At 38.8% G+C, this 14,625-nt stretch overlaps 1 protein-coding gene across 2 annotated transcripts in view; it reads right to left on the minus strand.

Moving 5' to 3' along the window:
* The window catches only part of drp2 (dystrophin related protein 2), a 126,738-nt gene that overhangs the window by 62,621 nt on the left and 49,492 nt on the right, over positions 1-14,625 (minus strand). For both annotated transcript variants that reach the window (XM_079630059.1, XM_079630060.1), the window contains exons 5-7: positions 7,546-7,702; positions 1,591-1,711; positions 476-744 (exon numbers count right to left, since the gene is read on the minus strand). In XM_079630059.1, the coding sequence (XP_079486185.1) occupies positions 476-744; positions 1,591-1,711; positions 7,546-7,702 (547 nt within the window). The remainder of the gene's footprint in view (positions 1-475; positions 745-1,590; positions 1,712-7,545; positions 7,703-14,625) is intronic.

Below are 14,625 nucleotides of genomic sequence, written 5' to 3' on the forward strand. Positions count from 1 at the left end.
AAGACGGCAAGTTGTATTTGAATGAAAGGAGAGCGCGCGCCCGTTGTGATGCATGGATGTGCGCTGTGTTATAATGCGTTGCTGCTATGACGACGTCATTATAAGGAAGGAAATGCCACAGAATAGAATCTTGCTTAAAAAAGTGCATAGAGCTGCTTGTTTTATTCGTGGTTTGTTGATTTTCAAATATAAAACTTGTTGAAATGTTTTCAGTGTGAGCATCAGTTCTTTTCGAACACTTTCATATCGTTTTAACAAAACCGTGATAATATTGATAATCACGATAATTTTGGTCACTATAATCGTGATTTGAAATTTTCATACCGTCCCATCCCTAAGTAACACAATGAAGTAGCAAACGATGCATGTAGTCACCAAATCAGAGACCATTCCTTTTAAAAATCCAATCACAAATGTGTAAACAGTGATTTGTCTGCATTAGTCACTTGTGATCAGGTCACCGAAAACGTATTACCTTGGTAGCATCAATATGGTCCTGCAGCGAATCAATGAACAGGTCTCCCACAGGCTCCCAGGCGTCCCTCACCCCCTCCGCCTGCTCCAGAGCGGCAGCCAGCTCCTCCATGGCAGCCTGGATCTGCAACAGCCTCTCCAGGGTACGCTCCATGTGCCGGTGTCGGTCCACACAGCGTGCCGTCAACTTCTCCCACAGGTCACTGGCCACGTTGGCCTGCTTCCACACAGAGCGACTAACATTCAGCATTCGCCGGCGAGGAGAGAGCTCTGTGATGGAGAGGAGGGGAAGAATGGAGATTAACAGAGTGAAATGAGCCAACAGAGTGAAAACAACAGCCCTGATCTCTCTATTATTAATTCCTCCATATGACACAGACACACTCATGATGACATGTGGATGCAGAATTGGGCTGACGACCTACATGAGGGGAGGCAGCTTCTCATCAAGGATTGTAATGCACCTGTGTTGGGTTAATGATGGGTTATAATACATGTAGATTCACAGTTTGCGTCATCTAAAACGTCCAAAAATGATGTCCTCAAAATTATACAAAAAAAATCCTATTTTTAATGAGTACTTTGGCTGATTTGCCGATTCAAATATCTCAAAACATTTGGATAAAAAAAATGTACTTAAGAAACAACAGTGCATAACATTAAGACTTACAATTTGTTAATTTGTTTCTAGTACCTACGTCATACATTGGGGTCACAGACTGTCCTTCCACCGGAACTTGACTCTCTTGTGAACGCGCGCATGACCATTGTTTTTGTCAGTGTACTATTACCTCCTTGAACTGTTTGACACGCTGGTGCCTAGGCATCTGTGGCTGATCACTAGCACTTATTTGGACATTTTTGAAATATTCAAATTTTTCAAAATTAAAACTTTAGGCTAAATTAGGCTTAAACTTTAGGCTAAATTAATGGAAACATTGCTAGTGGCAGTTGATTGACTGGCATAGGACCCCCTTGTTTTTGAGCCAATTACCTCAGCCCTAAATATCATGTGACTAATTTTTCAGGAGCCGCATGAAGTAAATCAACATCATGACATTTGATTAAATGTATCGAAATGGTTCATTAACTACTTTTCATCTCTAAGGAACAGACCTTTGCCATCAGCCAACGTCTCCTCAGGCTCCTGGAAAGGGTGTTGTGCCAGGAAGGTCTGAGCCGACTCCAACACTGAGTAGATGTAGGGCCCTCTGGATTTGACATCTTCCATGAAACCCTGCACATAAGAGCAGATGTTTACTAGTGTTTCACACTGACATGATCAAACATCATGCACAGGCATAAACATGAAAGCAGCCTCACTGACTAGAGGTCTGCACAGGCTTTAAACTGAAGCCCGAACCCAGCCCGCACCCGAGATCGTTTGACCCGACCTGACAGGTACTATTAAAGTTTAAAACTGAACCCGAAATCCGTCGCTGTAGAGATGTACCTGTATACTTGCTACCATAAGCCAAGAAGGCTTTGTAAAACCTACACTGCCCATAACCACCAAGCTATTTATTGGTTGAAATGACGAGATCATACCATACAAGGTTTAAAACATTGAAATATATATATTTTCTACCACTAGATGTATCTGATTCAGAGATGCACAGAGGCGGCAACACAGCCATTTGACTTGCTATGGCGTTTCATTTCATTCATATACTTTACACATTTATTTTTCATTTTGTACATTGTTTTAAACATTTAAATATACATATCAAATATTAGAAAATGTGTATGATGTAGTGTTTAAGTTGACTGCAGCCTACTTTTGACAAAGCTGAGTTCTGAGAGACGCGAGAGAAACGTGGCTATTTGATTTACGAACACACTGTGGTCATTTCATTCATAGGGCCCTATTTTAACGATATGAAACGCAAGTGTCAAAGCGCAAAGCGCAAGTAACTTTGTGGGCGGATCCAGGCGCTGTTGCTATTTTCCCGGCGGGATAAATGCCTCTTACGCCTGGCGCAAATCTAAAAGGGGTTGGTCTGAAGTAGCTTCATTATTCATAGGTGTGGTTTGGGCGTGACGGGCAATAAACCAATCAGAGCGTCCTCTCACATTCCCTTTAAGAGCAGGCGCGCTTGTTCCATGGCGGATCGCTATTATAACGGCGGATTTGCCAGCGCACACCAGTAGCGGTTCACAGCCGAGGAGACCGGCGTTCTCGTCAGGGCCGTAAAACACAGAAGTGACATTGGGGATGATGGGAGAAACCCACCCAAATTAGCTTCGGTTAAACAGGCGTATAATTTGGGTAAATGTGTAGCCTAATCTAGATTTTTAAAAAAAAATCTAGATAGGCTAGATCTTTTCCACATCTTCACGGACACAACAATGATTTCCCTCGTGTGTTAATATTTTTCCTTGTGATAATGTATGATTTTCAAAAATGAAAACTGCTGCGTCTGTTTATATTAGAGAATCAAAGTGGATGCGCATTAACACGCTACATAATGGCCAAGCACGCGCCCTTAAAATACCATATCACTAACGCGCACCTGTCTTTAGACTGTTTTTTTCCTGGTCAGTGGCGCAATTGCTTTCTAAAACTGGAAAATAGCACCAGGGAACTTTTGCGCCGGAACACGCCTCCTCTTTGCGCTGAACCGCCCCCGCGAGCGCAAGTTCATTCCCTAATTTACCGACGTGTGTCTGTGGAGGGAAAAGTCCGCTGTGCGTCGGGTGCAAAATAGGAATGATACATGTGATGGAATGATCACATGTACGGTGTTGGAATGATACGGTGGAATGATACGGTGTTCAAAGTCAATTGCGCTGGGTGCAAGATAGGGCCCATAGAGTTTTCACTCATTCGTGTATCATAAATATATTGTCTATCATATCGTCACTAAAGGTTTAAATTTAAAACATGCAAATATACATGTCAAATAGTAGAACATATTTAAGATGCAGTAGTCTATTTTATTGAGCTCTAAAGCTCTAAATTTCTGAGAGACACAGACACAGCAGCATGGCTATTTGATTTGCCCTGTCCTCAGTTTACACTCATTCACTTAACACATTATTGCGTAGTAATTTTAGAGGTTTATGTATAATTTTGTGCTATACCCTGGCTAACCTGTTATCCAGCAAGCTCGAGGAGTGACTGTGACTGACTATTTTTGTAATTATTATGTAGAACACTTTGCAGTGCAGCTTTCCCTGCATCATTTGGCACTGTAATACGTTTCCCCTCAGTAATTGTTTGCCTTATCGCACTCATAGTTAAAAGGTTAGCTCGCTCAAAGATGAAAATTCTGTCATTAATTACTCCCCGTCATGTCGTTCCAAACCCGCAAGACCTCAAATTAAGATATTTTTGATGAAATTGGAGAGCTTTCTGACCCCCCTATAAACTGCAACAATATTACCACTTTCAAGGCCCAGAAAGTTCAGAAAGAAACATCTATAATTTTGACCCATACAATGTATTTTTGGCTGTTGCCACAAATATACCCATGCTACTTGTGACTGGTTTTGTGATCCAGGGTCACATTTGTTCTCCTAAGTGTCAGTCTCTGTCTTGACGCTGATCACGTACTGTAGTAAACACAGTGCAGCGCTTCCGGGTTCTACGTCAGAACGCCAGCTCAGTATTGGCCGGCTCCTGCGTCAGCACCACACCCCTACAACATCCATCAACCGTTACGATCCTCTCATTAGATTTTAAATGTCTTCATGATTCTGCCCTAATATATCTTTCTAATTTGTTGAATAAATATACTCCAGCAAGATCGATCCGAACATTCAATGGTAACTTGTAATTTGTTAAAACGGCTAATAACGGTAAAGTCAGCCTTTGGTCATATCGGTCCCAAGTTAAAGAATTCTTCCTTTTAAAAAGTATCTCAAAACATTTGTTCACTAGGGCCTTTCCTTGATTTATTTAATTATTGTATTTTGTTTTCTTTATTTTATTCCTTTTGTTTCTTCTTCTCTGTGAATGCACATGTGTATTTCTCTTATGTAAAGCACTTAGTAACACTGTTTTTAAAAAGTGCTATATATAAAGCTTTACTTACTTACTATGGTGTCAATCTACCGAACAGAACCCGAATAAAGCTTCAGCTTTACATAGGTAGATATTGTCAGATTATTATTAATGGAATAGTTCACCCAAAAATGGAAATTCTGACATTGTCTACTCAACCTCATGTTGTTCCAAATTTGTATGACATTCTTTCTTCTGTCAATATAAAGGATATATTTTTAGGAACTGTTCTTGTCCACATAATGAAAGTCAATGAGATCCAAAAACATATTGGACCCAATTGAGACATTTTTTTGTTCCACAGAAGACAGTCATAAAGGTTTGAAATGACATGAGGGTGTGTAAATGACAGAATTTCCCATTTTTGTTGAACTAAAGGCTCTTCTAAAAACCTTTAGACCACTTTCCTGCAGTTTTCTCTAACCTTGATCAAACTCATGTGCCTGTAACTTTATAGTAATCCTGAAAACTTAGAATTTGCATCCTGATTAGCTTGGTAAGGTGTGTTTGATTATGGTTGGAACAAAACTCTGCAGGAAAGTGGACTTCGAGGACCAGAGTTCAGAATCCCTGCATTAGACCATTATATACATCTTGGGACCAATAGAAGCCAATTTGGGTTCCTAATGCAGTGATGTGGAGCTCAAACCAGACACGAACTATGCATATATCCATAATGGAGAAAAGTCATAACTCCTAAGCACCACCTCCAGTTTTTCTAGTATTCCCTATAGTTACAAGGGACAACATTTATTTATTATGCGATTTTTAATTTCTCAGGGGAATGTTACCACCTCTTCTTAAACTCATTTATTTGGATGATCCAACAATTCAATCTTCTTATAGCAAGACGAGATTACTATTAATTTAATCTTCTATATAACTAACAGGAATTACCCAATGTTACGCAGCATGCTGGTTATGGATATTCCCAAAAATGGCTGTGAAACCGTATTTGGAGTCACTCCCAGTAACACGTATCATGTCCTTAAAACCTCCACCCACCTTTTCGCAAATTGAATTAGCAACCAAGAAACTGTAATCTGAAATCAAACGGCTAAAAGTAAAAATATACTGCCGTGCTGCTGGAATCAAGAAATCTCATGTGGGGTCTTCGTGGAAAGCATGCCCTCTTGCCCATGTCTTGCAATTCCACGTAATAACTGAGGCCTGAAAATGTTTTCATTCCACTTAAAGTGAAAATTTTATAGTAGCTAAAAATAAAGACTTAAGATTACTCATGTATTAATTATACATGTGTAGGAAAAGCCGCAAGAAACGGTTGTTTCTGTCTGGTGATGTCTCTGTTATTTCCTCAACTAAGTAGTCACATAAAACTAATGATAATATGTACTTAGTCTTAAAAGACTCATGGGAAACCATTATATTTTATATCTAGAGTGTTTGGACAAGCTTCAATATATACAGTTTTTAAACCAATCCAAACTATTCAAATTTGTCAACAAACGCAGAAGAATTAGCACAGGGGAAGACAAAAAAAGTATGGCATTAAAACACAGAGGAAGAAATCCACTAATGATCAATAATTCAAATTTCTTAAAACGCTGTAATTCTCTGCAGAGCAGCATATGTGATTTTGCTCTGCTTCGTCAGAAAAGTTTTAGGGCAATGTTGCATATGGGAACACGAACATCATACATTGCAGGCGTGAATTGGAGGAAAAGAGAACAGTGTGTGGCGGGTGGAATGATAGATTAGGACAGGAGTGCATGCATGTGCATATGTGCATGTACATATTTCATTAAGAGCCAAAAGGGAGCAGTAAGGGAAAAATAAGTGAGAGTCGAGAAAGGGACAGTAAGATACAGGCCTGTTAATTTGGAGGCTGATTTCACAGTGTGTCAGTCACAGGAAGAAAGAGCTTGCTATCTCTCGCTCTCTTTCTCACTCTCTTGCTCTATCTTTCCTCTCAATCCCCTATTTTTTTTTCCTGCTTTATTCAGCTGACAGCACTGGAAATTGGTGCTAAGATGGAAGCAGTATCCTGCAGTAGTACAGGACCAATTACAAGGTGTGTATTTATTTGGCAGTGTTTGTGTATTTTAGTTTGTGTATTGGGAAAAAGAACATGTTTGAGTGCAGAACATAATGTGTATGCACAGGAGAGTGGTAAATATTTAAAGGGATAGTTCACCTAAAAAAAAACTAACAAAAAACTGTCATCGTTTCCAACCCGTATGAGAAAAAATCCTGACATTCAACCCCAGCTTTCCTTGGTTCACATGTGTTCATCAGAGAAACAGGACGTGTGATTTGTGAATGAATCACTCTTTTGAGTCAGATTGCCTTGAATCAGGTAATCCATTTCTGAATGATTCATTCACAAATCTGACTGATTTTCGAGTGACTTACTGACTCAATGATCTGGTTACAATGGTTAGCAGCTCACTGGAGGGGAAGATTGTCAGCAAATAATGTCATTTTTGGTCTGTTTCTCACACAAAAGGTCATGTGAACCAGTTCTTTGATTCTTTTTAAGTGCTTTTATATCTATTTTTAAAGCTTGAAAGCTTCCGTGCCCATTCAATGTACATTGCGGTCTTCAAAAATGTCTCCTTTTGTCTTCCAATCTCAGAAAGCATTTTAAATGGGTTTGGAATGACACAAGTAAAGGTCTTTTTTTGGTTAACCATTCCTTACTTGGAGAGAAAAATGTGAGAACATAAATGTATTTATTGTTCCTGCATCTGTTGGTGTCATTATTCTCTTTGTTCTATTTCTAGTGATCTTTGGAACCTCTTTGTGGCTTATGAAACAAAGGGGGGTTTCAAATTTCTAATTAGCATGTTTCCTTCAGGTCGACTTTTGCATCTTGATAATGGATTTAGCAGCTTTTTATTAGCTTACAGGTAGGTGGGCTTGAATCTTTAATATCATTCTGTCTGAACTCCTGCTGCCATATTGCAATCTTAAATATTGAATTGATTCTGTTATGTTGATAGATGACAAGATTAACCGTGTTCAAGAGCAAAGTCAGCAAGAGAAAAGATATGCTAATGTTGGGAATGACAGCATGAATAAGTGTACGTGTGTGTTAAGCCAACCTGGTGGAACTCCCGCTGGTGTTGCACTGCTCCGACGTCACCACCTATGGGCAGCTGCTCGGACATCTCCTCGTCTTTAGCTGTCAGCCATTCGATGATCTCCTGCAGGGACAGCTGGAGCTTCCCGCTGTTGTCCGAAAAGGCCTCCAGCCGTACCCTGCCAACACAGCAAACGACAGCCCGCCACAGGGCACGGACCCACGGTCATATATATGACAGCACTGAGATCACAGCACTGAAAAACTGTCCATGTATGGAATCTCAGGACATATTCATACGGCACCTTGTCACCATTTCTGTTTTATTATTTTAGAGGGTTTTGCAATGTTATTCCCTGGTGAACAGGCCAACATAGCAAGACAACAGCATGCATGTGGATGCTGGTCTCTACCAGGCTCTTTAAGTATCTACACAAAAATAAACAAATAAATATGACTCATTTTTATAATTAAATTAACTGTTAAAAAACAGATCTGAAACATTTTTGCAAAGAAGAGTCAAGTCAAGATGTGCCAAGATGATAGACTCCTATCCAAACAGACGAGTGCTGAAATAAATTCAAAGATTCATTAGTTGAAGTATTAGTTTAGAGGTGTGCACACTTATGCAGTTTTTGTAAATATTTTTTTCTCTTAAATGTGTCACTTGTTTTCAGTGGCATTGCATAGGTTGTAGTTTTTACATTAAAGGTACCAAAAGTTCTCATACAATTTATCTTTGTATCATTATTGACATCACTAAAACGATCTGATTCACCAGGGGTGTGTAGACTTTAAACCCACTGTTTATCTATAAAAAAAGAAATGTCAGGAAATGGCATCAAACAAACACCACAGGCTACTTGCACTTGTAGTAACCCTCCTCCATCTCCAACCCAGGCATGTCAAAAAGAAGAGAAATGTATACTGAGGAGCATAACACATCTCTGTGAAGTCCCAGCATGATATACAACAGAAAAGCATGTCTCAACCCATTGGCCTGCATTTACATGGAGGAAATTGTGGCATGAAAATCGTATCTGTTTGCAGGAATAATATTTTCACATGATAAAATATAAAGTCGTTTAGCTACCTGCCCACACGGACTGGAATTGTTTTAGAGACCGGCTGGTTCTGTCAGCAACCAAGCTGATGCTGTACAGAAGATTAAGAGAGGAAAAACCTTGTTTCAATAACCCCCAGTGTCCTCACAATTGCATCATTTCTAGCCTGTTATATGCCACTCCAGAGCATTGTCAAAGCTCAGGGACCGCAGGGGGAAAATAGCTAAGACAAAGGGATAAACGAGAAGAGAAAATATATAGTGCATTCATTCATGTTATGCGCATTCATATTTTTGAATCACATTAGTAATTGTATTACCTTTCCAATACATTGCAAAGGTAATGCAGCGATGACCACAGGTGAAGTATGTACCAATTCAGATTTTCTCCAGGCCATGCATTTACTGTAGGTTAGTCACATGATGGTTGTGCAGCACAATTTTACAAGACAACTGTAGGACATTCACCTATTTGTGCCACTACCGTGTTGTTTTGTGTTTGGGATCATGAATTCAGCTCCAAGTATTTGCAGCATCCTGTCTTCCTTCATTTTAACAAGATGCTCAACCTCTGCTGATACAAAAGCGGGCTCACAGCATGATGCTGCTTCGCTGCAGGTACGCTGCTGTTTGAAGTGTGGGCAGTGTCAGATTTGCAGCACACATATCTTTGAAATATGGATAAAAAGCTATATTTTGGGCTTATCTCAGCAACATTTTACTGGGTCACTACTACTATTATGTTTTTGTTTTTTTGGCTTCAGGTGTGCAATAATCACTGGCTTCAGGTGGGCTTCTTTTGTGCAATCATTTTCCCAAACAGGTTATTAGCTGGGCAGTGGTTGCATTAGACTTTCTCATTGTCCGTTATTTGACAGGCAGGGTCGTAAAAAATATGTCATAATCTATATTACCTGTCATTTAGATAATATTTAATATTTTAATTACAAAAAAACTTTTTTATAGCTTTTGTTTTTGTTCATTTTTTCATTTTTAATCATGAACTTACAGCATGGACATATAGGCTTATGCATCTATTTATTTATTTATTTATTTATGAAGAGAACAGATTAACAATCAGAGACTGTGTGTCACTTGTCATGTTCAACACCACAATGTTTGTTTGTTTTTTTCCTTGTAGTGACAGCGGAAGCCACTAAAACAAGACCTTTGTGCCTGAACAAGCAAAATATGAACAATGCAATATTACAAAATACAATTACCATTCAGATATGAACCAAAAAAGTAAAAAAAATAACTGAATAAACTCAATCGACTTTCCGTATCCGAGAACTCAAACCTTTCTCCTGGTCCGCATGGACTTAAACTGGATGTTCGCCTGTGCGTAATCATCAACGCATCAATGCATCAACGGCCTCAGACTTCTTGTGGCAGTTTTCATTTTGTTCTAGAGGCTAAACTCGCCTAAACTGGTCAGTGTTGGGAATTACAGTTACAAGTTGAAGTTACAATTGATCACCCTCACTGTCAAAATGACAGACGGCCTTCAGATTTTCCTGACGCTGCTAAAAAAAAAATCTGTCAATGACAGAAAACAATTCACCCTTTGAAACTGGGTTTCCATCTACATATTTTTATGATTATTTTGTAATAACACATACAAATGCTGTATGGAAACAACAAATTAATAGGTGGATAAGTAGATTAGACGTAATACGTCTTGTAATATGGTAAGAAGACATGAGCATATTAAAGCTATGATGGAAACATTTCTTGAATAAATTCATGTGCATCAAAATAGTCATGTTTTTCATGTCATGTCATGCCACAGTCATGTCATTTGGTTTCAAACAAACTTGTTCAAGTGTCGATTTTGTTCTAGTGACAAAAAATATGGAATGGAAACACTGCTGATATATGTATAGCTACTGTTTTTAATGAGGAACATGCAGTTGAACTGTGGTTAGTTAATTTACCTATACTGGCACATTTTCTATTAGGCTATACATTATATTAACAAATATATATTAAAACAAATATTGTGTTTGACAATGAGGGCCTTTGGGTCATAAAGGTTGATAACCACTTCCTTATTGGTTTGACTCCATTCAAAGATGGTGTAGCTTTAAGGATCTGGGCCAGACAGTACCCAAAAAACACGTACAAACTCTACAATCCATGAGCTGTCATCATTGTGCCCTTGAGCAAGACCCCAGGTTGATCCAGCGGGACTGACCGTGTCATATGTAGCCCCTTTGGATAAAAGCGTCTGTTAAATGACAAAGTGAAAAGACAGTGATTGTTGGAAAATCCACTTCTGGTTCACACAGACTGTTTTTGAGGAATTACTTTTTTCAACAAGGCTAATTGTAGCCTCCACTTAGTCATAATTGAAGCGACAGTGTCCACCGGGACGTCCAAACACTAATGTGCTTGTTATTTTTAATCATTCGCAGAAAGAGGCCAATTGTCAGGCAACTGCGTGCTCATTAGGACAACACAGTCAGATTTACAAAACTTAGCCAAACATATGTTTCATTTAGCTTTGTTAAGAATATTTTCAAACAAAACAATGCCACATTAAAAATATTTGTATATTGTATAACGTTACTTGTATATTAATAAAAGTGTCTTACAGAGCGAAATCACATTCTCATTAAAAATGAAAGTATTGGCTATTATATACTGAATAATTACAGACCAAGAGGAGGAATACAATGAAAAGAGAGAAAAGTCAAATGAGAAACCGGCTTCACCTGTCCAGGCCTCTATTGTAATGCGGGAGGGTGGGCACAGCGCTCCCTGTAATGATGTGTTATTAGACTCAATAAAGGCAGCCAGGCTGCCGACATTTCATTAGAGAGCCTGTGTGTTCTATAGTTGCCTGAAGGCTCCTTCATCATGCAGACGCAAACACAAACAAACACACACACACTCTCCACTGGTGTGACTGTGTAGCGGATAAATAAGCACACATATGCACCCACACACACATACAAAGACAAAAGAATTGAATTGAACCCAAGGAAAACCCAAATAGAGCTCCTGACTCTGTGAGTTTAATAAGTTCACGTAGCGTTTCTAGTCAGTGGTGATGGCTTGAACTTACTTGGAAATGGAAAAGTTCTTGGAAGATCTTGTTTTGTAGTTCTCGAAAGGGTCTTTTGTCACACAGCTAGCCTTCAGCTAAAACTGGCACATATTGCTTTTGATACTCTTACAGGAACATGCGTGTTTGTTGTAGTTGTATAAATTAAAGTAATTTGTAAGTGTATATCAAGCACTGGTATAAAAAGGATTATTCTGGTTCTTGATCCTGACTGGTTGAGCCATGTTCGAAGCCGTTGTAAATTACTCTACAAACATACACCACCTGTGACCTTGTTACATCAGTATTACTGCGCCACTGCAATAATATTAAAATAAATATTTTTATGAACTCCGCTCCGCGCCTAACAACGCGGAGACATAAAACAGACTTGACATAAAATATGACTTGATTCAGACTTGAATTTAAAATAAGAAATCCACATTGCAAAGTCACAACAGCTAGATATAAAGTTTTCTGATTGTGTTGTTGTTAATATTGTAAAATATTTCTACAATTAAAAATGAATGCCTATTTTAATATACAGCATCTTAATTTTATCTATTCCTGTTATGGCAAATAAAACATTTTCAGCAATCATTACAGATCATCTTCATAGTCACATGATCCTTCAGAAATAATTCTAATATGTTAATTTGGAGCTTAAGAAACATTTCTTATTATTATCAATATTTGATAGAAATTGACTTCTATAGTATTTAAATGTTTACCAAATTAAATGTAAATGTAATCAGAGAGAAAAAGAGACTTTTTACTCGTACTGTTACACCCATTTACTGGATGCAATCATCATTTCTTTCTCCTCTTGTTAGGTTTGTCCTCTCGACACATTTGACTCAATCAAATAAACTGCATCCAGAGCTCTGAGCATCCACAGCAAGACTGTAGCATCTCAAACCTGTGGCATGTTTGAGCCATGCACACCATCTCTCTGCCTCTCTCGCCATCACAGATAGAGTACATTACATCCCGTACCCATCCTGCACAGCTGGGTTTCTGCAGCCCTTCTAAATCCTCAGACTTAGACCATCGATCATCTCATCTCTCTCTGAGGCTTTATGGGGATTCCTCCAAAAGCCACAAAATCAAACAATGCCTCTGCCGGACAAGTATCCAAATCCCGTGGTCATTTTTACAGAGGAGAAACAAATAAAAAACCCAAGGGAATCAGAGCAGGGCAGTATTATAGACCTCCACGCTTGGCTCCAGGTAGCAAACTCAGGTTAACAAATGGAGATTAACGGGGGGCTTTAATGGATTGGATAGCAGTACTGAGATGGCACATGCTGGAGACATCTGGATCGGTTTGTTGCAGGAGCTGGACGGCAGGTTAGTGTAGACTCGTGGCTGGCCATGACTGCTAGCGACTGGGAAGCAAACAGGTAACAGCTGTGCGCAATGCTCTGGCAGTCTTGTAACGCTGCTTGTTCGATATGAACCATCAAGCATGATGGCTAGCATAGGAAATAGCAATCAATACCAGAGGCCAACCAGGAGCTACTTTCACTGTGTTCACACATAAGCCATTGCTTGAGGACAATTCATGCCTTTTCAGAGCCATTTGTACTAAAAGATTTTTACATTTGGCATTTATTTATTCAAAGCAACTTATAAGCAGGAGCAACTTAAGCAGATTCAAATGCTTCTATCCAGAACAATTTACAGTAGATTTAACCCAAGGTCATAGATGCATTTAAAAGAAGGTGTTTGAGTGTAAAATGTGGTTCTAGCACACATACATTTTCTTACGTTTTCACAGACATCTTACTAAATTACTTTTCGCCTTTATTGCAGCATGCAGTCTAAGAAGATCAAATATCGCAATTTTCTTTAGTACAAATACATTACTACAAATACCAGTGAGATCAGGGTGGAGTTTGATTCCCAGCAAACAAGTATTGAAAAAATATATAAATTAAATTAACATAATTTAGTTGCTTACAGTACATTGTAAGTTGAATCAGATTTTAAAAAAGCATAAAATGTAAATGAAGAAACACTAACCTGTCTCAATTGTACAGATTAAAGCAAAATAAGAACATAAAACTCATTAAATCAAAAATGTATATGTTTTTTAATGAGTTGTCTAATCAACCTGGCATTGTGTACTACTACGATTGTTGGTTCTTTGATGAATGCTTTGTTCTTTTTCTTTAAGTCGCATTGATGCTAAATGCATAAATGTAAATGTTGCATGATAACCATCAGTCGGGGTTATTTTATGCTTTTTTTTTCAGGGATCAGCAAATAACTAAATGCTACAGATAAATTGAGGTGCCTGGTGATATCCTTTCTCTTTCATTTGTGTTTCTGTTTCAGAAGCGTAGCCTACGGCTGCGCCATTCTCTTTGAGGCCTGTCCTCTCAATGATACCAGCCTCAAAATGTAACACTGAAAGAAAGAGAAGGGTGGGAGATTTGTCTGCGAGCACAGATCCATAGAGCAATGAAGCCATTGGCTATAAAAAGGCGATGGCACCCTGGGAGAAATGAGCCTTACAATTCAGCATTGCCCGTCTCGCCTCTTTCATTACCCTACATTCTGTTTATAAGACACAGTTAAGCAAACACAATGGGCTACTGCACAGGCACTTACATGCATACAAATACCGCACCTGTATTATCAGCCAGTTCCGTATACGGTATGTCATTGTGTATGCATAAACACTCCATTGGAACGCGCCATCGGAATATTTCATATGAGCCCTGAAATGCAAAAAGGAATAGATTTCTTGCAAGAGAGCTTTAGATGTATTCATATATTCACTCACATCCAATAAAGCCCAGCTTAAAGCATAAATTATCTGTGGGAGACATGTGTACACAAGTTTTTTCTAAGAGCAGATAATGGGCAGATGGGAATAAGCAGACATTTGACTTTAACAAGACCCGGCAAGAAAGCACTAACTCTGAGCTACCTTAGTATACGAGTGAGAGAGAACTAAACTGCGGAAACCTGAGACTATGTCA

This window comes from Phoxinus phoxinus, assembly GCF_949152265.1.
Source record: "Phoxinus phoxinus genome assembly, chromosome: 12".
NCBI lineage: Eukaryota > Metazoa > Chordata > Actinopteri > Cypriniformes > Leuciscidae > Phoxinus > Phoxinus phoxinus.